Raw genomic sequence first — 24,952 nt, 5'->3', positions numbered from 1 at the left:
ACAACCCCAATGAGTGATCAATATTTCTTAACAGCATAACTGGCGACCCAACTTTTAGAGTCAATGAGTGATTTGGAACTCCCAAACATCGTAATCCATTTAAAACCTCCGGTGTGTGCAGGTCAGCCAGCATGTCAACATTAGAATCAGATTTGCATACGGAGTCACAACTGATATAAGTCCTTCATTCAGCATTGTTATAGTCATTCATGTATTCGTTGACTGTATCTACAACATCCAAAGTAGGTGCCAGTATGGCACGATCTTTTAGGTATTCATTATCTCTGTGGCCACTGCGAAACATAGGAAAAGTGCTATCAACAATTGTAGCAATAGGATCCTCTCCACAACTAAGCAAAAATTGTCCCGGAATCTGTATCTCAGATTCTCCATCCATTGAATCACCAATGGTTCCATCACCTATATTAGCAATCCACTTTGCAAAATCAGCATTCTCTTGAACTTCACTATTAGATCTCAAAGATCTAAGCCTTAGATTTTTTGTTAACCTAAATACTTTACAGCTTCTCCAAAGATAGGATGAATTTATACTTGCTCGCACAATATCTTGCCTGGTGCCCTTTGGAATGACTGGTAGAATCTGTCTGAATCTCCACCTAACACCACTGTTTTTCCACCAAAAGTCATATCGAAGCTGTTATGATTTTTGACACGCATTATATCTCTCATAGATCGGTCCAACGCTTCAAAATAGAATTTATGCATCATTGGTGCCTCATCCCAAATGATCAACCTACTTTGCATGATCAAGTGTGCCAAATGACTGTTTTGGCTGATATTGCAGGTTGAATCTTCATTAACAGCGATCGGAATGGCGAACCTTGAATGTGCAGTCCTTCCACCTGGTAATAGAAGGGAAGCTATGCCACTTGATGCAACATTTAGTTCTATCTCACCCTGTGACCTTATAGCAGAAGATAATGCTCTCCACAAGAATGTTTTCCCCGTTCCACCATATCCATAAACAAAATATAGTCCTCCAAGATTATTCTCAGCATCTTGCAAAACATTGTCATATATTGTTCGTTGCTCTTCAGTTAGTTTATCCACCAAAGCATCATTCTCTTCCTTCATTGCAGTAGTATCATATGCCAATTCCTCCTGTATCAACCGATTGGTTGTTCTGCACTGATTAACTACATCGGCTATCGGCATCCCCTGAAAGTCTTTCAAACTTTTTCCCATAGCTGAAAGCATTATTTCAATCTCCGTAAGTGAAAAATTCTTCTTCTCATCTTCAGATATAATCCAATCTGTGACAATATTATTTACACCAATGAAAAAATTTTGTTGTAAAATAGAACTATAAGAGTAAGAATGGAATAATATAATACCTGGCTTTCCCAATTGTTCTCTAATCTTGAATTGTGCATCATCTGACAAATGAATCCACGCAGCCTCCCAAACCACCTCTGGTTTTGCTATTGAGTTAGTCATCAAGAGAGTGACAAATAATCTTCTCAGATTCACAGCTGTGGCCCAGTAACTTGCTTCTTCTATAGCATAAACATACTCCCTGTCATCATCTACTAATCCTCTGGCACAACACGCATCCCTAAAAGAATCATATTGGACACCATCCACTATTTTTATATCTAAATAACTTGTCGGACCTTTGACCTTATTCAACAGACACCTTAAATAAAAGATTTCCCCTGATCCAAGAGGCACATAGAAAACTCTACCGATAGAGAATCCTCTTTTTCTTGGCTGCCATTTTCTAATATCTTTCTTCCACACAAATTTTGTTGGCATTTCAGCATATGTCAAATTCCTTGCTTCTGGGAAGTTTTTATTTGCCTCGAACCATTCTAGGAACATGCTTTGCAAGATTGTTGGCCGACTGAGTATGTTATCAACCGGGTCATCATCTGCGAAAATAACACTTTGTTGATTCGGCAAGTGAAAGCTTAATCGTTCCACTGATGGTGTCCTAAACTGTATATCAAAACCGAACAACCGCCACGATGCTTCACACGGAGATATGTACCTACAATCATAGTACATACTAATTTCATCCAGAACTTGTGCGCCATCTTGATCATTGCTAGTTCTGTAAAACTCTGCTGTTACCCTATCATGACCCTTGTTCACGTACTTGAATAGGTATTTGATTGAACGGGACTGATTACACCATTCAACATTAATATGAGCCCTATACTTTAACAACAAATGCCTATTGTGTGGTACCACGTACCTATTATCCAAGTCAATCCCATTGCGCGTCACAGACCGACCATTGTCTCTTCTCCAATATATAGGATAACCATCCTCATCCAAAGTTGAGCAATTAACAAACTTTTTGGGAAAATGTTTAGTACATTTACCATTTGCCATACATGGAGAACTCAACCTGGCTTTCCCGCAAGGTCCATGCATCATAAACTCCTCAACTGCTTTGAAGTATTCTACGTCAGTTTCTTGATCAGGCAGCTCAGCTGAAATAATTTTGTCCAAATTGTCAACATTATGATATCCATTGACTTTATCAAGAAACAGCAGAATATGAGCATGCGGTAAACCTCTTTTTTGGAACTCTATGGTATATATAACTGTTAACATAAAAAAAAAAACATTAGGAATGGCAAAAAACATCTAACATTTATCTACAGGAACTGTTTTAAATAGTGGCATTTAATTTACATACCTCCCATCACTGGCCCAAATAACTTGTTCTTCCGACAATCTGAGATTAGAGCATCCAATTTCATTTTGAATAATCTACATATTATGTCAGGACGATCTTCAGCTTTTAACTTTCGATCTTTCAAGAAGCGTTGTACCTCGGGCCACTTGGGGTTGCAAGTGAATGTGATAAACAGATCTGGATATCCAACCAATCTACATATAGCCATAGCGTCCTGATAATTTTGAATCATGTATCTAGCACCCCCTGTAAAACTTGAAGGCAATATTATTCTCTTTCCTTGAGTAGTGGGGTCAACTTCACCGCGTGTTAATGCATCATTCAAGCAATTATATGATTCACACCTCAAATTTTTTTGGTGTGTTCTTATATAGATTAACCTTCCTGACTCAACCATTGTATAGGCATCTACCAAAAATTGTTGGAATAACCTTTTTGAATGCAATAAAGTAGATACCTCAGATACCCTTGACTGTATACGGTATGCAAAATATTCTCGAGGACTTATCCTTTGACGGCCAGCAATTGTGTTTCCTTTTAATGTAGAGAAGGGGATGTCTTCCCTGTATCCGTCCTCACCATACGGAAAGAGTAAAGGGTATTGCATTGGGAGGTATGCTGGATTTAACTCACTAATTCATTGCAACAGGCTGCTCTTGGTTTCAACCATAATGTCACGTCCTCCAATATTTGTATTAATGTCACCCACGATTAAGGCTGCGACTTCTGAAACCTGCGGCAAATTGGGAGGTATGCTGGATTTAACTCACTAATTCATGCATCCTTTGATCTCTTCCCAAGCAATTTAATTTTTACCTTAGCCAGCGGATTCTTTTGCAGCTCAGATCGTGCCATGCGGAATGATTTGACTAAGACATTACTCGTATCCAAAACTTGTTGAATATCATTCACAATCTCCACATGGATGCCGTTTTGGTCACCATCTTGCCTAGCATACGACAAAAACATTAGATGAAAATGAAAATGGATTTGGATACAAATATTGTTAAATTTATATTCAGAACTAAATAACAGGTACGTACCTCACAGAATTGATACGATTACTAAGTTCATTATTAGTATTAGTATCATATATATACAACTGTGCAAAATGGGGTTTTTTCCCGTCTACCGGCACGGCAGGAGACTACCAATGTAATGGAAGTTCTGGCCATTGATCCGGAAAACAGGTGGACCACCGTTCTTGTTCACGCTTCGATCTATTTTACCACCCATGGACGTGAAGCAAAACATACTATTGTATTTGTTCTAATATTTTGTAGGAATTGCTTGTGTTTTTCTCCTTCTCCAAAAAACAAATTGTAAATTGCATTCGGTGGCCTCATGGTTGGTGGCAATTTGATCTTACCACTGTTGCAACACATTGAATATTTTGGGGTGTCGTAAACAACTGTTTTGTTGATCCGCTCTTCGTACCAAAATAGCGCTCCACAATGTTGACATGTGTTATTTGCATCCCCAAGATCTTTGTATTCAACTACATGGATACATTAGTTAGTTAAATAATAATGTACAACTGAATAAATTTTTAATTGACACAAGCTCTCAAATAAAAAAGGAATTACCATTAGGAATCTGTTGTATAGGTTGTTGCGACATTTCAACCAATCCTACGATACAATAAAAATTTTTATTTAAACAACTAACTACATATAATTGCCTCTGAAGATTGTAAAGCACATTTTTACACATGTTAGTGGATATTGAACTTACCACAACTATATACCTCTTGCACCGGAGTTATGCGATTAGTATTGCAGACTTCTTCAAAATCTTGAAACAAATCGCGATTGACCTCATTATCTTGACTATGGTCTTTACCATCATTCATGAATGGCCTCTTGTTGCATTGTCTTGTACCTAATTTATTTAAAGTAGAAGTAAAAGTCCCGTCACATAAAAATAAACACCTAATCAAAGTTAAAACAAACGGGAAAATACATACCGTTTGATATATCCTATAGAGGTGACCGTCTGATCTTCGACATAGTTACTGTACCTTTTACCACAAATTACATTTATTTCGATTTGTCAATGATGATATTAGAGTTTTGATACGAAAACAATAATATTATGTATATGCATAAGATTAACTAACCGGTCAATCTAGAGGTTGTTGTACTTGATAAATAGGGAGATTTTCCACCTAATACAAAATGTCTGGAGTTGCTATTAGCTTTTGTATATTTCATGTGACACGTACTCATACATATATTAAAATTATCTGGATTAACTGCAACAAATTAATTCGGAGGTTCAACAACATTTCTATATAGTGTATTATACCGAAGGATATACATATATATAAATCCAAGAAGTGTAAAGCGTTTACCTGTTGTTAGACCACTTCTTGGTGTTGCACTTGATGTACCCGGTTGTTGTGGTGTTAATTCTGTGGCTAAATTTGTGACAGTTTTTTGCAAAATACTGTTGTGAGTGCTTATAACAGGAGAATTCTCATCATTTTCTGCATTGAAAAGATTCAAGGGACATACTTAAGTATATATTATAAAAGATAATATAACTTAAGTACAGGTATAAAGTCCCAAAATAATGATATCCTTAAGTATAATTATAAAAGATAATATACGACATTATATAAACTATGAAAATAATATAACTTAAGTACAGTTATAACAAAAATTTGAATATACTGTGCATATATTTAAAAGGGACCATCATGGACCAATTGTTCACACAATATTGTGGACCACTATCCACAAACTAAATATCATAAATAATGTTTGCATAGCTTCACTTCTACCTATTTCAGACCAAGCCCATTTCTATCCAAAAAATAAAAGCCCATTCTACCACAAAAGATCAGACCAAGCTTATTTTAACAAATTAAAATTAAAAGCCCAAACCCGGCCCACTATATGTTTGCATACCTTCACTTCCAAATCGGGGTATTCTACACGAGTGTGGCATTTCTTGAACCCTCATCTCCGCAACCTTCTTACAGCTAGCATCGAGAGAACACTACCTACCCTCATCTCTCACAATCTTCAGACAAAACCACCCCCATTCCAATAGTCCAAGCCAACAATATGCCATTCGAGTGTTGAGATCTTCTTTAATTCGTAGAAGATCTCAAAATGACTGCAAGGTGTTCATCTCACCTAACAGTATATTAGCCATCACTTATGAAACACTATTTACAGATCGGCAGCGTTGTTGTGAGAGGATCTATGGTAGTATTCTCCGATCTGCGTTTTTATAGTCGGATGGGGGTTTTTTGAAGGTTCGAACGGTGACTCGATGATCTAGATCTTCATGGCATACCCTATTCCACTACATCCGATCTAAGTTCAGTTTGTTAACACCCTAATTTATTTCGTATTTGATTATAGATTAAAGCTTATTTTGTTTGTTAATTGTAGATATAGAAGATTGTAATCACCGTACGGTGTTCATGGCGATAGATGGAAATTACAGTTTAGTTTCTCGCAATTCAATGAAAAATAAGTGATTTAGAACTTGAATTTCTTCTGTAAATTGTAATGTTAGTATATACAACACATTTTAGATTTAAAATATTTTTGTTTCTTTGTGATTATAGTGACGACAATACATTATTTGCTACCAAGTATGTGTTTCAGATTATATACTAACCAAATCTGTGCTGCTGGAATGGCAGATTTGCAGGTCTTCGATGTATATCTAAACTACAAAGGTTGGAAGCTAAGCATTCTTGAATCTCTAATATTAGGTAAAAAATAGCATATTGTGCAATTAACTGAGACATGCAGGTAAAGTATAAACTATAGTTTGAACATGTGTTTATGTTACCTTTATTGTCGATCATGTGCTTCCTTTTGCTTCCAATTATTGTAGACTTCACTATTTTCCTCATGTTTGAGCTGATATTGTGTATGTTCCAATTTGTTGTTGCTATTTGATTTCCAATACAAATAATTGGATTCAAATAGGTTATGGTGTTATATGCTTTATTGCCTTTAAGATTGCACTTTAATAAGAATGATTAAAAGCAATGATATGACTCTTCATTTTTTATTGGAAACCAACAAAGGAACGTAGTTTTTATGTAATTTAATATACATGTTCCCCTGGCTTTAAATTTGTGTTTACTTTTCCATATAAATTGTGACTAACACATTTTTTAAGTGTGTGGCAAATGATGAATTTACACTTCTGATGCCACTACATTTCAATTACAACTTAGTGGATTAAAGATGATAAACTTTACATGGCTATTTGTTTAACAAATAGCCATTTCGTTTATTCTCTGTCAATGTTGTAACAACTTAGTGGATTAAAGAGGACAATATTTAAATGGCTATTTGTTTCATCCATTGCTATTTTTTTTAGGACTAAGTCTATTTTAATTGTTATTTGTTTATTCTATATTCTGACAGAATTTTTTTTTTTTTTTATGTATTCACAATTGATGAAGCTACATTTGTCATTACATTAGTTTACAAATTTGTTTAATTGGTTGAGGAGAATTACCTGAACATGATTGGTGATTCTGATTCGAAATATTAGAAGTTGTTTGTCATCCAATTAGCTTTTGTGTTCTAAGTTTGTAGTACAGTAATTTATTCAATATTCAATTACATATGTAGTGTATTGCCAACAATTTTAGTCCTACACTCTGTAATTTCATTATAAATAGGCATTATATGTAATTATGTACTTTTACAGCAGCAGTTTCATTTTGTAATGTAAGCAATTCCTGTGTTACTACATTTTTAAAATATCCCTGTTTATGAATTTTCAATCCACAGTAAATTGAAGTTACCCTATTATATGAATATTTTTTTTTCTTTAACTCCCATCTAATTTGTAGATTAAACATAGTACATTTTTAAATGTAGTTACAATAATGTAAATTAAATTATACTTACCACATTAGTTTTAAATTTTATCTCTGAAAATTAAAAAATCATTTGTTTTTGGTTACTATATTTTTAAAATTTCACTGGCTATGAATTTTGAATCCACAGTCATTTGAAGTTACCCTATATATGTGGAACTTCAAGCATCAAAATTGCGCACACAGTTAAAATTAGTACATTTTGAAAATGACTAAGTAAAATGATGCTTTTTAGGAGAAATTTAATTCATAGCAGCTTAATTGTGATCCTGATTTTTTAAGTGTTTTATTATATATGTGAGGTGTTACTGTGTTAACAAAATGTCCTAAGTCTTTTACCACATTTTTTAAGTGTTTTACAATTGTGTTTTAAAACAGACCAAATTCCTTTATTACTAATTGTGTTTTATGTTGGAATTGTATCAACAATCTTTATTTAAAGATTCAGAATACTACAAAAATGGAGAGTGTTTGTTTATACTTATTTGATGCCTAAAACACACCAATGATATACTAACAGTGCTTACACAATACTTTGTTATAACTGATTGTCAATGTCAGTAGGAAAATAGCAGAATTGTATTGAAAGATAAATCTGTAGTTTTAGCACTGTAATTACATAGAGTCCTAATTACATTACATAGAGTCCTAATTACAGTACATAGAGTCCTAATTAAATTACATGACTGTTTGGTGACTTGTGTTTTCATCCTTGGTGACTTGTGTTTTCTTCCTTGCTTTTTATTACTTCTTGTTGCTTCCTTGTGTTTGCTTTTTTCTTGTCCTGCATACAGTTTAATATATATATAATAGTATAGGGTAATAAACAGATAATTGGGAGTGTTTAGCAATAATCCTAGGTAAATAACAGAGGCAAACAGTCTAAACATAGATTAAAATGAAATGAAATTGTTCAGGACACACAAAGTCCAATTAAACAGGCCAAATGTCCAATTTGAAAATAGGAAAAACCACTAAAATGTGGTAATAGTCTGTCATTTCCAGTTTTTCTTAAATCTTCTCTTGTTTAACAGCAACTGTTTTGCCCTTCTTGCAAGAGGAGGAGAATTGGTCCATAAGAGATCGCTTCACACCATCAGCCTCTAAATTTTCATGGTCTAGGCTTTTAGACTGTTGCATAGGTAATGGGCTGTTGACCTCATTGTTTCCATTTGAAGCTTCCTGTATATTCAAATAACATTAAGTGTAAAATATGTCAAACATAAGTTAAGAAATGAGATTAGTTATTTGACTTTAGTAAAATACAAGAAAAAAACCTGATCTGACTCCTCCTCTTCCTCCTCGTCCTTATCTATCATTCTTGATATCAAGTCCTTGTCTTGGTCTTCAATGAGTTTAGAATAGTATGCTGACACTAAGGCTTCATCCCTTAGAACTCTCATAACAGTGTATGCTGAGTTAGATCCCTTCATGTACTCCAATTTTAATGATATCTTGAATACCATCTCATTCCGACTAATGATTCCAACTCTTTTGGGATGTCAGAAACCTAACATAAAAAAATAGAATACTTATAAAAAAAAACTCAAAAAAAGTCTATATGGATGTGTTAAATTTGTAAGAGACGTATCTTTACCTTATTATACTTTGTGTACAAACTGTGTGCTGGGATACCAACCAATTCAGAACACTTCCTATCCCATAATAGGAAAGGAGCGTCTCCTAGACCTTTATCTAGGACAATCACTCTAACACGACACCTTGCCATTCCTTGTTTGTATTTCTTATCACAATTTGTACAAATGAGATCAGCTGATTCTTGAAAAAGTTTTCTGTTACATCCTGGGGAAATGCAAGATATGTCCATCCATCCAAAAGAACCTTCAATTGCAACAATTTCAGCAGGTACATAGAATTCACCATTCTGCAATTGTATATAGATTCCTTTGTTACTCTTTTTTATGTAATCTATGTTATTAAATCTATATATAGTACATTTGTTGCATTATAAAATTTTTTTACAAATAGGGACTAACCTGTTTCTTTTTCAATAGCTCCTTTACTGTAGTTACAGTCAAAGCACCACTTGTAAAATCATCAATGCCTGTGGATTGGGACAGCACTTGTGACACCCCGAAATCCAAATCCAATTAAGGGATTAATTGAGTAATTAATCCTATTTCAATTTGTAATTTAATTCCTTAAATTCCTAAAATTTAATAGTTGGGGACTAGTATTTGACTAGTGAACTCCAAAGTCAAGTTGTACCTTGAGCTTTGAAGGGAGTTCCCTTGTTCCTTACACTTTCTAATGTTAGTAAGGGCATTCTTGACCTTTCACCGAGTGTTAGTATTGTAACCTAACCTAGTAGACATCTTCATTCTACCCCTTACACTTTCTAAAATTTAGCTCTACCTTCTCTCTAGAAAGGTGAGTAGCTTTTCCTCCAAGCTAAGTTGAGACCTTGCCATGACATCAAGAGTTGCTTCCAAGATTCAACCTTTCACCTATTTGGGCATCTAGGAGGGTAAGATCTAAGTCTATCTTGTGTTTTTGGTTCCATCTTAGGTGTCTTTTTCTTAAAGGTAGGATCTTTATGATCTTTTGGTTTGTTCTTGAAGTAGGTTTGGAAAGTGAGCCTTGTGATGAGCTTGTTGAGGTGTAAAGTGAAGTCTTTTAGTCTACAAGAGGTAACCCATGCTCTACAAAACCTATTTTGCTTACCTATATGTGATTTCTTGAATTCTACTTGTGTTTTGCTATGAAATGTGAGTGTTTATGCATTTGTTTTGTGAAAATGCATATCTAGAGCTTGTGTTTAGGGTTCTTTTGTGCCATTGCTTGGCATTTCCTATGATTCAAGTCATTTTGTTGTATTTGGTGAGATTTGGCATGTTTTGGACTTGAATTTGAGTTTGGAGAAGAAAATCCGTGAAGTGTTGATTTGTGGTACAGGGTGTACCCGCGGGCGGAACGGCGGGTAGAGGTCTAACCCGCCACCCACCCGCGGGGTACACAGGATGGGGAGCCTGTACCCGCGGGTGGAAACGCGGGTAGAGGCCTACCCGTGGGCCTACCCGCGGGTACGTGTGTGGTGATGTTTGGGGATTTGTTCCCCGTGATTCTTTTGACTCGGTATTTGGTCTTTTGACTTTCCGATGTTCTTTTTTGGAACTATTTGTGTGTCTTCTTGATGTCTCGTATGTCTAGAACTATATGGTAGGTATCCATGTAGGACTTTGGTGTCTTTAATCGTGCTAAGTGTTTAACATTGTGTTTCGTTTAACCGTGATGTGTCTTGTGTGTTCCTCGGAACTACCTTTGGTTTATCCGTTTGATAAGTATGCTAGTTCGGTGTCTAAATGCTAGTGTGTGTGTTGTTTGTACCTTCCGTTGGGTTGATGATGACTTGTGTTATTCATCGTTGTTATTGTTAGGCTGTGACCCACTCCTTGATTGAGTATGTTTCATATCTTCGTTGTGATCCGTTGATTGATTCCTGTTGAGGTATGATGCGTGTGTGGCTGTACCTTGATTGCACGATTTCGGTTTATGGGGCCTTAATCACCAAGGTAAGGCAGCGGTCCTCGTGGTGGCCGTGATGCGATTATGGAGTTGTGACCTTTGTGTAAGGTTCACGTGTTTTGGGAGAGGCATGTGTTACCGTGTGTGTGATCGGTACCCTCGTGTACTATGAAATCGGTGGTTCTGTTGGAGATCTGTTGGAGAGGGGACGACGGTCCTCGGAGGGAAAAGGTTGGACTTGGTGTACAGGGGTCCTGGAGGTAAAGGTTGGAACTAGATATAAGGTTGGGGGTAGCCATAAGGTTGGAACAGGGCATAAGGAAGACATCTCAACCCGTGACGTGTGATGTCACGAGGGCTTGTGTAGCCGTGGTTGTGTGTTCTCTTCTTGTGACGTGTGTAGTCACAAAGGCATGTGTGCCTAGGCATGTGTTGCCATTTGTCGTGTCTTTATCCTTGAGTTGTTGTTGTCTTTTGGTGGTCTTGGGATGTGTTCCCGTGTTATCTTTGAGAGTGATGAGTCTTGAGTTGGTGTTTACTCTTGGTTTTACATTGTTATATATGTATCCCGTTTCGAAATGATATATATATATATATATATATATATATATATATATATATATATATATATATATATATATATATATATATATATATATATCCTATCTATGTATGATACTTAACATGTTTTGGTGGGTTACCAGCATTATTCGCTGACCGGGCGTCGTCCCATGTTTATTTTTGTTCTTACAGGTGATGTCTAGATGAGAGCGGAGTCTAGTGCCCGATAGTATAGTACCTTTCCTTTGCTTTACGGCCTGTGAACCGATGTAGTGATAGACTCATGAGGTTTTGGGATAGTTGTGAACCATGCAGACTTTGCCATAGCGTTTATCGTTGTTGGTAAACGTGGCGTGATACCCCATGTTTTGGATTTTCGTTTATCCAGTTACCATTTATCTTCCGCTGTGCTAGTGTTTTGTTGTGATATCTGCATGTGTTAAGGCTTTTTATATAGCATGTTTTGGGGGGTGTTACAATTGGTATCAGAGCCTAGCTTTGAACCTAGGAAGAGTTAAGTCTAGACTTTCTAAGTGGTTAGGTGTGGTTTGAGACTTCTAAGCGACCTTAAGAAGCTAAGTGTTAGGCTTAGGACTCTAGGTTGCGCGGTGAGCTGTGTGTTGCTTTCTATCCTTTGCTTGTTTGCTATCTTTTGGTAACCGTGTTGTTGTTGTAGAAGTTGCGATGCCTCCTCGTCCTCGAGCACGCTCCCCGGAGACCCAAACCAACGAGCAGCTCGCTCAGAATCTCCACCAGTTGACACAGACCATGCAGACGCTCAATGAAGCTTTGTTGAACAACAATCACGCTGTGCCACCTCCTCCCCTTGCTGGGCACCGTGATGTAGGTCGTTTGGTGTCGGGACATCGGCCGCCAACCTTCGCCGGCGAGGAAGACCCGTTAGTCTTGGAAGAGTGGCTACGGGTGTTTGACAAGATCTTCACCGTTGTGGGTTGCCCCGAAGAGAGGAGAGTGGAGTTGGCAACATTTTACTTTTGCCATGAAGTGGATTTGTGGTGGGTCCATGAAGGTCCGTCTCTTCTTGAAGAACCCGAGTTCGACTAGACCGCGCTCAAGGACAGAATGCGCGAGAGGTTCTACCCAGCACATGTGCGCGCCGCCATGTATGAAGAGTTTCTCCACCTGCAGCAAGGGTCCATGTCTGTGGTTGAGTACCACAAGAGATTCTTGGAGTTGGCACGTTTTGCGAGGATGCTTGTGCCTACAGAACTCGCTAAAGTCGAGAAATTCGTGGCCGGTTTGAACTATGAGGCGCGAAAAGCTTTGACTGTGAGTAGGCCAAGTTCTCTTATGGACGCTTATGTGTGTGCCGCTGATCTGTATCGCGTACAACAGCTTCAGAGAGGATCGTACGAGCAAGCTAGGAAGAGGACTGAAGGCGGAGGTTCTTCTACCTTTATGAAGCCAAGATCGAGTTTCCAGGCCAAGAACGTGTCATCTCCATCTCAAGGACCTAACAAGATGGAACAGGGGAATCAAGCTAGGTTGCTTCTGTGCCAAAGATGTGGAAAGGTGCATGCTGGCCAGAACTGCAGCGGCTTCGTGTTGCGGTGTTTCCGATGTGGGGATCGAGGTCACAAAGTCGCGGAGTGTCCCCAGCTAGCCAGTCAGAGAGCGTTGCCACCACCCCCGGGAGCCGGAGGAGCATTGGGAGTTAGTTCGGGTCGTGGAGCAGTTGGAGCTAGGCCACCTGGGAGGGTCTTTGTGATGGCGCGTTCACAGGCGGAGTCGGAGGGCTTGTTGGAGGAAGAGTTGGCAGGTTGCCCTTTTCCTAAGCCTACCCTTGTTTTCCGCGAACATCGTGTTCTTTGTTGTTTTGTGTGCTACCTTGTGTTTCGTAATCGTCTAATTGAGTTGCTTGTCAATCCTTGGCATGCTTTTCTTTGGTAGTAATTCTTTTGGAGCTTTGTGTAAACTCTTCTTGCTAAGTAATTTCTTTAGTTTGGTATATAAGCTTCGTTGTGAAGTTAGTTATCCATCTTTGGAATGTTTTGTGATTTGGGTCAATTCTACAATCCTTATACTTGGTTATTCTTACAACAATTCCTTGTGAGCTCCCTAAATTTTTCCAAGTGTTCTTTGAAATTGGAAATAGCAAAATTCATACCAAAAACCTTTCCTTGTGTAGCTTAAAGCTAAAGCCTAATGTTTAATTGTAACCTTTGAGTTTTGAACTCGAACCTATTCTTTGTCAACCCAAACTTTAACCCATTTGAGCTAATTATCTTCCTTGAAACCTATTCAATTTTAATCCCATCTAAACCATAAATTTCCACTTTACCCAAAATCCCCAAATTAAATCATCTTTTTCCCCAATTTCTCTCAAATCCCTAAAATTCCCTTTCTCTTGTCCTTCCTTTCTCCCTACTCGTGAGATCACCTAAACCCCACCACCAACCCGTCGCCCCACCGTCGTCGAGCCACCGCCACGCTGTCGCAGCAGCCCGGAGCCGCCGTACCGCCGCCGACCTGCTGCCGCCGAGAGAGCAGCGAGAGAGAGAGATCCGTGCGAGAGAGAGAGGAGAGCAGCGAGAGTGAAGAGGAAAGAAGAGGAAGTTGTGGGCACCTTTTGTTGAGCTAGGGTCATCTCCTACCATGCCTAGAAGATCAAGTTTGGCTAGAAAAGCGGAATGGGTGGATACCCACTACCTTGTTCTTGAAGGTAAAGCTTTTGACCTGGAATCTTTTCCTAGTTCCTTGTTGGATATGCTTAGATTCCAAGGTTTGTTGGATGGGTTTCTCGCCATAAGGGCCGAGACTTACCCGAGTTTGGTTAAGGAATTTTATCGCCACATGGTTGTGACAAAGGAAGGTGATAAGCTTGAGATCACTTCTAAAGTGAGAGGTGTGAAGGTTGTGTTATCTGAAAAGCGGCTGACTCAGCTTTTGAGTTTGACTGCTTCCGGAGTTGCTCAGTACAGTGGTCATTCTTGGATTAGTAAGGATACCATGGGGTACCGAGACTATTTAAGTTATCTGTTGGGCCGTACGAGTGGTTTCACTCAAGCTTCAAGGCCGGAGAAGAAGTGGTTGACTGTGGAGCAAAGGATTTTGGTCATGTTGGTGTCTGACTGTTTGTTGCCTAACAACAACAAAAGCAGTTTGTTGGGAAAGTTGGAGTGCACTTTTGCCTTCTGTCTCAAGAATATGGTTAAGTTCAACTTGCCAGCTTTGATGTTGCAACACATGGTGTTTTTCCGGGATCACAATCGGAAGAATTTGCCTTACGGGATGGTGTTGAGTTGGATTTTGGTTGGAAAAGGTGTAAGTGTAGATGTTCTCTTCCGAAAGCCGTGGGAAAGATGGTGTTGGATGCCACGAACCTTCGGAGTTGTAATCTGTTCCAGATGGATGATGGTGAGTACATCACGCTGGAGGAAGTGGCAAGGAAAGCACCCGAAGAAAGGGCCGAGTTGGCAACTGAGCTTGGAATCCATGCTGGGAAGTTGAGCCTCGCTGTTCAGAGCTTGGGAGGTGATGAAGAAGCCGAAGATGAAGCTGACCGCGAGGATGTGGTGTGGGGCACCAGAAGCTGCCGAAGCTGAAGAAAGTGATTCGGATAGTGAGGAAAATCGGAGAAGGAAAGAAGCTCGCGCGAAGAGGGAGCATGATGCCATGGCGCATGAGGAGCGCGTTGTCACCTTGCTTCGCCAGCAGAACAGCATGATCGCAGAAGGCTTCGCGTTTATGAAGGCGCAGCTCGTCGCAGTACATCAGAGGCTGGATCAGATTGAAGCCAGTTCGAGCCGCAGAGACGAAAACGAAGAGGAGTCTGAGGAAGCCGAGGAGTCGGAGAGTGAGGAGTTCTAGCTAGTGTTGTGGTAATCCCGTTCGCTTTTTCCTTGTTGTTGTTTCCGTCTTAACCGTTGTTAGTTTGGTAGTAGTTTGTTGCTTGCTTTGTGTGCTTGTTTTTGCTTGTTGCCTTGTGGCTTGGTTAGCTTAGTAGTAGTAGTGGGTGTTTTGTGTTAGTTGTCTTGCTCTTAGTGTTTGACTAGAAGTTGATGTTGGTGTTAAGACTAGAATTCGTGATGCTCAATCCATCCATCCGTTTGTTAAACTCTTGCCAATTCTTGTTTTGATATGCCTTCTTTCTTGTTTGGAATTCTTGTGAAATCTTTTGAGTTTTGACCAAAAGAGTTTATTCTTCAACCTCTTGTCACAATGTTGTTTCCTATCACCGTTTGCTGTTAATTCGTCGTACCCAAGCTTCGGGGACGAAGCTTCTTTGAAGGGGGAGAGGATGTGACACCCCGAAATCCAAATCCAATTAAGGGATTAATGGAGTAATTAATCCTATTTCAATTTGTAATTTAATTCCTTAAATTCCTGAAATTTAATAGTTGGGGACTAGTATTTGACTAGTGAACTCCAAAGTCAAGTTGTACCTTGAGCTTTGAAGGGAGTTCCCTTGTTCATTACACTTTCTAATGTTAGTAAGGGCATTCTTGACCTTTCACCTAGTGTTAGTATTGTAACCTAACCTAGTAGACATCTTCATTCTACCCCTTACACTTTCTAAAATTTAGCTCTACCTTCTCTCTAAAAAGGTGAGTAGTTTTTCATCCAAGCTAAGTTGAGACCTTGCCAAGACATCAAGAGTTGCTTCCAAGATTCAACCCTTCACCTATTTGGGCATCTAGGAGGGTAATATCTAAGTCTATCTTGTGTTTTTGGTTCCATCTTAGGTGTCTTTTTCTTAAAGGTAGGATCTTTATGATCTTTTGGTTTGTTCTTGAAGTGGGTTTGGAAAGTGAGCCTTGTGATGAGCTTGTTGAGGTGTAAAGTGAAGTCTTTTAGTCTACAAGAGGTAACCCATGCTCTAAAAAATCTATTTTGCTTACCTATATGTGATTTCTTGAATTCTACTTGTGTTTTGCTAAGAAATGTGAATGTTTATGCATTTGTTTTGTGAAAATGCATATCTAGAGCTTGTGTTTAGGGTTCTTTTGTGCCATTGCTTGGCATTTCCTATGATTCAAGTCATTTTGTTGTATTTGGTGAGATTTGGCATGTTTTGGACTTGAATTTGAGTTTGGAGAAGAAAATTCGCGAAGTGTTGATTTGAGGTACAGGGTGTACCCGCGGGCGGAACGGCGGGGGTCCAACCCGCCGCCCACCCGCGGGGTACACAAGATGGGGAGCCTGTACCTGCGGGTAGAGTCCTACCCGTGCGCCTACCGGCCGGGTACGTATGTGGTGATGTTTGGGGATTTGTTCCCTGTGATTCTTTTGACTCGGTATTTGGTCTTTTGACTTTCCGATGTTCTTTTGTGGAACTATTTGTGTGTCTTCTTGATGTTTCGTATGTCTATAACTATATGGTAGGTATCCATGTAGGACTTTGGTGTCTTGAATCGTGCTAAGTGTTCAACATTGTGTTTCGTTGAGCCGTGATGTGTCTTGTGTGTCCCTCGGAACTACCTTTGGTTTATCCGTTTGATAAGCATGCTAGTTCGGTTTCTAAATGCTAGCGTATGTGTTGTTTGTACCTTCCGTTGGGTTGATGATGACTTGTGTTATTCATCGTTGTTATTGTTAGGCTGTGACCCACTCCTTGATTGAGTATGTTTCATATCTTTGTTGTGATCCGTTGATTGATTCCTGTTGAGGTGTGATGCGTGTGTGGCTGTACCTGGATTGCACGATTTCGGTTTATGTGGCCTTAATCACCAAGGTATGGCAGCGGTCCTCATGGTGGCCGTGATGCGATTATGGAGTTGTGACCTTTGTGTAAGGTTCACGTGTTTTGGGAGAGGCATGTGTTACCGTGTGTGTGATCGGTACCCTCGTGTACTATGAAATCGGTGGTTCTGTTGGAGATCTGTTGGAGAGTGGACGACGGTCCTCGGAGGGAAAAGGTTGGACTTGGTGTACAGGGGTCCTGGAGGTAAAGGTTGGAACTAGATATAAGGTTGGGGGTAGCCATAAGGTTGGAATAGGGCATAAGGAAGGTATCTCAACTCGTGACGTGTGATGTCACGAGGGCTTGTGTAGCCGTGGTTGTGTGTTCTCTTCTTGTGACGTGTGTAGTCACAAAGGCATGTGTTGCCATTTGCCGTGTCTTTATCCTTGAGTTGTTGTTGTCCTTTGGTGGTCTTGGGATGTGTTCCCGTGTTATCTTTGAGAGTGATGAGTCTTGAGTTGGTGTTTACTCTTGGTTTTACATTGTTATATATGTATCCCGTTTCGAAATGATTTATATATATATATATATATATATATATATATATATATATATATATATATATATATATATATCCTATCTATGTATGATACTTAACATGTTTTGTTGGGTTACCAGCATTATTCGCTGACCGGGCGTCGTCCCATGTTTATTTGTGTTCTTACAGGTGATGTCTAGACGAGAGCGGAGTCTAGTGCCCGATAGTATAGTACCTTTCCTTTGCTTTACGGCCTGTGAGCCGATGTAGTGATAGACTCATGAGGTTTTGGGATAGTTGTGAACCATGCAGACTTTGCCGTAGCGTTTATCGTTGTTGGTAAACGTGGCGTGACACCCCATGTTTTGGATTTTCGTTTATCCAGTTACCTTTTATCTTCCGCTGTGCTAGTGTTTTGTTGTGATATCTGCATGTGTTAAGGCTTTTTATATAGCATGTTTTGGGGGGGGTGTTACAGCACTGCTGCTGTACTGATACTGCGTAAAGGACTGCTTGCAGCATTTAACCTACAGGTAAAATGAACACAAATTTTTATTAATGTGTAGTAGAATAGTTGATAAAATGTATAATGTAGAAAAAAAAAAATTCAGGCACTTACTGCGACCTAAAATCAGCAAATTCTTAGAAAGATGCATTGAAATGGAGTTGGGTAGCATCATAGCAGCTAGTGATTCTGACTTCACCTAATTTTGCATGTTAGATGGCAATGAACAATGGAAAAATAGAAATAATGTAAAAGAATAATCTATCCCTAAAACTTACCATTGACCACCTTTGCCCGACATAGCTGAAGAACCAGAATTAATGGTTCTTTAAGACCTGCATCATAGTATGGTAGCATGGCACCAACATGACTGTCCCACACAGTGCACTGCAAGAAATTACCCCTATAGCAAAGTGTGTTAGAAAAAAATATAATCTCTTGAAATATAGGTACATATTTGATAAAATGAAACTTACTCATTATCAGCCATTTTAAAGTCTAGGAGTTTGGCTGGTCTACCCCCTATTATTTTGTCTACAGGAGCATGGATCTCTACAACTCTGCCTATTAAATCTATTTCATCACAAAATAGAAGAATAAAAAGTTTTGAAATAAAAACAACTTACACAGTAGACAAAATGAGCAAAAAGAAAAAAAAAAGTTTAGAAATAGAAACAGCTTACACAGTAGACAAAATGAGCAAAAATAAAAACAGCTTACTTACCAAACAGCACCTTGTCTTTCACTTGAGTAGGGTCTTTCAAAGAGTCAAAACTTTTAAGCTGAAACATCTTAGTAGGGAAACCTTAGGATTTTATGGCCTTTACCTGAGTCTTAGAGTTTTGCCTGATCATATATTTGTGATCACAAGTTTTGTACATATAATAGTGGGTGAAAACAACAAAATTTTTGACTGAATACAGCTTCCCTTCTTGGAAAACATTGTTGTATTTTTTGACATCATTACTTTGGAGGTTCAAATGGATGAAAGAGCCCTACACCATTAGCATAAGAATAACCTTAAACAGTGAAGATAAACAAAAAAGTGTAGATGAAAAAACTGTATAGACTCTAGATTTTGGTGAACCATAAATCTGTGTAAAAGAGACTATAAATCTGTTTATAGTGCATGTATTAATGTAGAGCATATTACTGCGTAGAGCCTAGGCATTAAAAATCAACATAAGCTTTGAATCATAGAACTAAAACCTAGCATAAGGAAATACATTTGAAAAACAGTGACCAGAAAATAAAATGTGGTATATCTATCAAATAAACTTTTAGAGTGAACAGAAGAATACAATATCAAATAGTGAAGATCATACCTCTGTATCACAAAACAACACTTCTCGACTCTTAATCTCTGTAGACCATTTTTCATAGATTTCGTAACACCGCACACACTTTACTCTTATTGCTTTCTCCCTATCGAGAGGACCAATATCCTTTACAGCTACATACATTGGCATGGTTTTCTTGCAAATAATTTTGTTTCTTTTTCTCTGGTTCACAGGTGATACGAACTGAAGCAAAGGTGGAGTAGGTAGTGGAGGTCTCCATAGTGATCTGCTTATATAGAATGGAGAACTGCAATTCAAAATCTATGATGTGTCTTGGAACTATGAATGGTGCGGGCGACCTTACAGTTTCCAAGCGCATGGTGATCAGACATTTAGATCATTGAGTTTCTTTATTATTAGGGTATTTATATTGATTTTTTCTAGATTTGAGATGTATGTTTTCGAAGAAGTGTTTAATCTAAAGAGTCTCCTTAGAAGTTTGTAATTAATAGAATTCTATTTAAATTGTATTAAAATTGCTTTATTGTGGTTGGTATTAACAAAAAGTTGCCGGCATAATTAATGTTCACGCGTTAAACATTATTTAACAGCATTTAGTTTCGACCTTAATCTCTTATATACAAAGTGACGTCGTTTGTTTTGAGCGAAAAGATGGTTTTGGTAGAAAGTTGTTGCTTTATTATAATAAGAGATTATTATATTATATGTATCACCACTAGGCATATGGACAAAGATTTGAACTATGAATAGAGTTATGTTGCTTTATGTCTATCAATTGAAAGATGTGCTCCACTACAGCTAAAATTTAGATTGATAGTTGAATATTTGTTTGGACCATTAACATGAGGTTGATTATGATACAAAATTGAAAGATATGTTTTATCTTAATTAAAAGTATAAACTGATACTTATATTACGCCATTATATTTATATATTATATATTCTCAACACATTACCCGTTACAGATTCACACTAGTTTTCATTATATATATATATATATATATATATATATATATATATATATATATATATATATATATATATATATATAGAGGGACGGAGCCAAAGGGGGGGCACCTGCCCCCCTCACCCGACCCCCACCTCATATATAATTTTTGTATGTATATATGTATATATAGTATAGGTTTTAGTATAATTTTTGAGTTCTTCCCCTATGGCTTCAACACAGCCACTTTTTTAATATTTAATATGTGTAATTTATAATGTGTTTTCTATTCAAATTATTTTATCAAATTAATTATGGTTCATATTTTGTTATGAACATTTTTATAAAATTTCGATGTGTTTTATTTTTCGCACATATCCAACAATATTTACAACTATATTTCTTAGGTAATGGTTATAAAAAAGAAAAAAAAATTCTTGGGTTATTTATTTATTTTTTTAAAATCATCTCATTCTAAAATCATCTCATTCTTCGCCCCCCCGGTCGAATTTCTGACTCCATCCCTATATATATATATATATATATATATATATATATATATATATATATATATATATAGGATTATATTCAAATACAAACAGGGCTTAAAATACAAACGTGTGGATTCATTAGGATCGTTGGATTTTTAGATTGGATGATGAAGATTTGTTTAATTTATTTTTGGCATGATTAACGTTAATGTCGCATGTTCTATTTTAAGAGGGGCATTTTTGAGTTTTTCATTGTATTTTGACGGTTCAATTCCAGTAGGATTACACTGAGGAGTCCATTGTCCGCGACTTTCACGATTTCTCTCTCTCGCGTTCGGCAGCAGCTGTCAGCCCCTCTCCCACGCCGTCGATCGCATCCTTCATAAGCAGCTATCAGCCGCGACTTTCACGATGGACGCCGGTGGGGACTGCGGTTGTGACAAGCGACGAGGAGCACCATCTGATCGTGTAGGTCGAGGTATGTTTGTCCCTTTTCTCCTTTGCGTTTTTCTTTCGTCGTTTTTAGCCGTAGGGTTTCTGGGGTTGCTTCGCGTCTGGTGGGGGGAGGGTGCTTATGCATGTTTGTTTCCGGCATAGGCGTCTTTTTGTGGGTGTGGGGCAGTGGAGGATAGATGGAATTAATGAGAGGAAAAAATTTCAGTTTTACTGCAAAAGAGTAAAAAATTGAGTTTAAGAACTGGATAATGTTGCTCTAAGATTGTCTTAATCAATTTAATTAATTTTTCATAATCTATATATAATTAAACATTGAATTGATTTGATGGAGATGGGAGAGCATACAGTATTCCAACCTTAGGTAGAATATAATTAAAAATCTTATGATTGCAGTCTATGACACTAATAATTTAGTGGCACCAAGATCATCAGATTTGGGTTATTGCAAGCCAAGATTTAGTGCAGTTAATAAGCATATTCATAATGAATGTTATTGTGATAACAAAGTCTACATCTTTCTTTCTTTATTTCATTTAATAAAATATTTTAGTTTCACGAAAAAAGGGAATGATCTTAGAGTATGCATAAAGAAAGAGCTGGATTATGTGTTTAGTTTAGAAATAATTAATTTGTTATATTATATTATAGTAATGTAGTTGCTGTATGTGCACATGTGAATATATTGTGGCATTTGCTTTTTTTTTTTTGGGTGTGTACTGTATTGCTCAGTGTATGCACGGGTTCTTTCGGACTGTGCTATATGGTGTATTTAGTTAGCTTATTTTTGTACTCAAGTGTGTGCAGTACTATCGGGATAAACGGGTTGCTTTGTTCAAGAATAGCCTCCATGAGGAGTTTGAGATGACGTTTTACCATTACATTAATAAAGTTGACATGGTATGTATGCTTTTGCGTTTTTTCCGCTGCCAATCTGCCATCGATCTGTCTTCTTCTGTGCACACTATGTTAGTCTTATGTGCCGCTAATTAATTAATGGGTTTCCACAAATGTGTAGATTTCTCTTTTTTAATCTTATATATTTGCTCTCTGATTAGTCTTAAGCTATTTACATCATTACAATTTAAATTTCATATTCATAGCTCAGTATTTAATGACAACACGTTTGTGCAGTGTGGCACTTTGTGCTTATCATTTACTAATCAGCCATGTTTGTGTCGTACGTGCACACTATACTTGTCTCGTGTGCACACACCACTTTAGGTTTACTTTCTTTTTTTTTTTTTTTGGCGTGGGATGCTTTGCTTATATTCGTTGTGTTTTATTGCACCTGTTCACTGTTGCTTTCTGCAGTTTATGTTTCCAATCCTACGCCAGGGGCACTACATTTTGTTGTACATTGATTTTCGTAATTTTCGGTATGAGATAATTGATAATTCGACTCTTCAGTCTAACAAGCAGCTAAAGTATGGTGGTTGTCTCAATGAATTGGTATGGTTTCTATTGTTCCATGTCTTGTACTTGTACAAATTTCCGTTTTTCATTTTTTCTTTGTATTCATTTGGCTCTATGCACATCTGTTGCAGTTGGTCATGCTTGTGGAATTCTTTGCATGCATTGATCCAGCAAGGTCTACGATGTGTGCGTGTTTGGAATCAAAACGCATGCAAATGAGCTGGCGGGATGGCAAGAACAAGGTTGACTATGGCGTGTATGTTATGCATCACATGGAGAGTTATGTAGGGCAGGGAGTGGCTAGATGGAGATGTGGGCTGACTAAAGGTAACGTTGCGCAGCTAAAGAAGTTGATGTTACGCTACATGAAGGAACTTGCAACTTCAGAATTCAATCTACATAAGTGTAGGAATATCTCCCGGGCGTATCAGTTTGTGTCGTCTATTCCACGGGCTCCGTAGTGGTCTTTCGTTTGCTTCTTTAATTCGTTTTTTGTTCAGACTTTTTGTGTTCAGAATTTAGCTTCCTCTTTTGCTTTTTATACTGCAATCGGTGTTATTGTTTTGGGATTATGATCGAATGCGCATTTTTATATTACCGTATGTGCTAGCCGACATAGGCTGATACATTTCATTTAATTTAATGGGGATAACTGGTTTAATAGTCGTTAATAATCTTGCACCTATCGTTCTAAGTAGTTGCACAGATAGGTATAAGTAGTTGCATCTAGGTGTATGAATGTTTGCGAGTGATTTTCAGGAATATTACTACCCGCTGAACTCAGATCAATGAATGTTAACAAGGCAGAATTACATGCACTTATATGTGAAAGTAGTTGCACCTATAGTTATAAGTAGTTGCACCAATAGTTATAAATAGTTGCACAGATAGTTATAAGCACACCCAGGTGCATGAATGGTTGCGAAAAGTGAATGCTAACAAGGCAAAATTACATGCACTTATAGGTGAAAATAGGTGCACTTATAAGAGATTTTACTTGCACTTCGATGTTCAATTATTTACGAAAATGCCACTGTGTTTTTTTTTAAGTTATTAGATCTGGACACGTGTCGCGCGCTGATTCGTTCGCATTTCCTTCCTGGGCACTTATTCGCACCTGAGTGCGTCCCTATATATATATATATATATATATATATATATATATATATATATATATATATATATATATATATATAAAAGAATTTCAGCCACTATAAGAATTTCAGCCACCGGATATTCGCACTGGACAGCCGGTGGCTGCGTATTTCACAAACAGCCATGGCTGTCCGGCGAGGACAACCGAATATTCACGACTGTCAAACATGAGGTCCAGATCTAGACCTCAAACGGCCTGGAACGAGGGCGGCGGCCATGGCCGCCGCCCTAGTTCCAAACAGCCATGACCGTCTAAAAAAAAATTGAATTTTGATTTTAATTTCTATTTACTACCAAACATAGTTATTCATCCTACTTAAACCCATTACGATTATTAAGTATTTAATTATTATTATTATTATCATTCTGATTAGACTATATCTTTGAACCAAAAACACCCTTATTTTTCTTCAATCATTGGTACATTTCTTCACTCAAATATCATCGTAGTAGTTAATTTTATTCAAAATCATTAACTATTTATATTAGACATGGGATCATAATCTTAAAAAAAAAAATGAGGGGTTGTGTGTGTTTTTAATTTTATTTTATTTATTATTATTATTATTATTATTATTATTATTATTATTATTATTATTATTATATTATTTTTTTTACAAAAAGATCAGCTAAATCTCCCAACATTGTTTTTCTAAATCAAGCGTATACTATCGTAAATTATGTCTTGAAAAACACGGGTCCAAACGGAGTCGTTTTTACGAAAAAAAAGAAATTTAGTTAATGTGCTGTTAACGGCGCGCGTTTGTTTTTTATTATGAATTTTCTGTTATGAGATTATGAATGTACTGTAAATTCATAATCTCATAACAGAAAATTCATAATCGCAATAAAGAAGAACATTTATAAAATTATGAATTTTCTGTTATGAGATTATGAATTTTCTGTTATGTAATTATGAATTTTCTG

General features: G+C 37.5%; 3 protein-coding genes across 5 annotated transcripts; 1 reads left to right on the top strand and 2 right to left on the bottom strand.

Annotated features, from left to right (window-relative positions):
• Positions 1-184: 184 nt before the first annotated feature.
• LOC109154710 lies at positions 185-2,876 on the bottom strand. The gene is made up of 4 exons (XM_019302443.1): positions 2,669-2,876; positions 1,356-2,573; positions 573-1,274; positions 185-420 (listed from the first exon to the last, which is right to left on the bottom strand). The coding sequence occupies exons 1-4, from the start codon at positions 2,874-2,876 to the stop codon at positions 185-187; spliced, it is 2,364 nt and encodes a 787-aa protein (XP_019157988.1).
• Positions 2,877-8,540: 5,664 nt separating this feature from the next.
• Positions 8,541-8,995, bottom strand: LOC109154709. The gene is made up of 2 exons (XM_019302442.1): positions 8,807-8,995; positions 8,541-8,711 (listed from the first exon to the last, which is right to left on the bottom strand). Exons 1-2 carry the CDS (start codon positions 8,993-8,995, stop codon positions 8,541-8,543), a joined length of 360 nt encoding a protein of 119 aa, XP_019157987.1.
• A 12,362-nt stretch (positions 8,996-21,357) lies between these two features.
• Positions 21,358-23,416, top strand: LOC109154777. 3 transcript variants are annotated; one of them, XM_019302502.1, is made up of 4 exons: positions 21,358-21,479; positions 22,262-22,354; positions 22,769-22,906; positions 23,002-23,416. In XM_019302502.1, the coding sequence occupies exons 2-4, from the start codon at positions 22,319-22,321 to the stop codon at positions 23,329-23,331; spliced, it is 504 nt and encodes a 167-aa protein (XP_019158047.1). In that variant the 5' UTR covers positions 21,358-21,479; positions 22,262-22,318; the 3' UTR covers positions 23,332-23,416. The 3 variants fall into 3 exon arrangements, with proteins under 3 accessions (XP_019158047.1, XP_019158048.1, XP_019158046.1); XM_019302503.1 differs by lacking the exon at positions 22,262-22,354; XM_019302501.1 differs by lacking the exons at positions 21,358-21,479; positions 22,262-22,354 and having other exon boundaries at positions 22,699-22,906.
• Positions 23,417-24,952: the final 1,536 nt, after the last annotated feature.

This window comes from Ipomoea nil, unplaced genomic scaffold (assembly GCF_001879475.1).
Source record: "Ipomoea nil cultivar Tokyo-kokei standard unplaced genomic scaffold, Asagao_1.1 scaffold2653, whole genome shotgun sequence".
In the NCBI taxonomy this organism is placed as follows: Eukaryota; Viridiplantae; Streptophyta; class Magnoliopsida; order Solanales; family Convolvulaceae; genus Ipomoea; species Ipomoea nil.
This window is presented reverse-complemented; position numbering and strand designations above follow the sequence as displayed.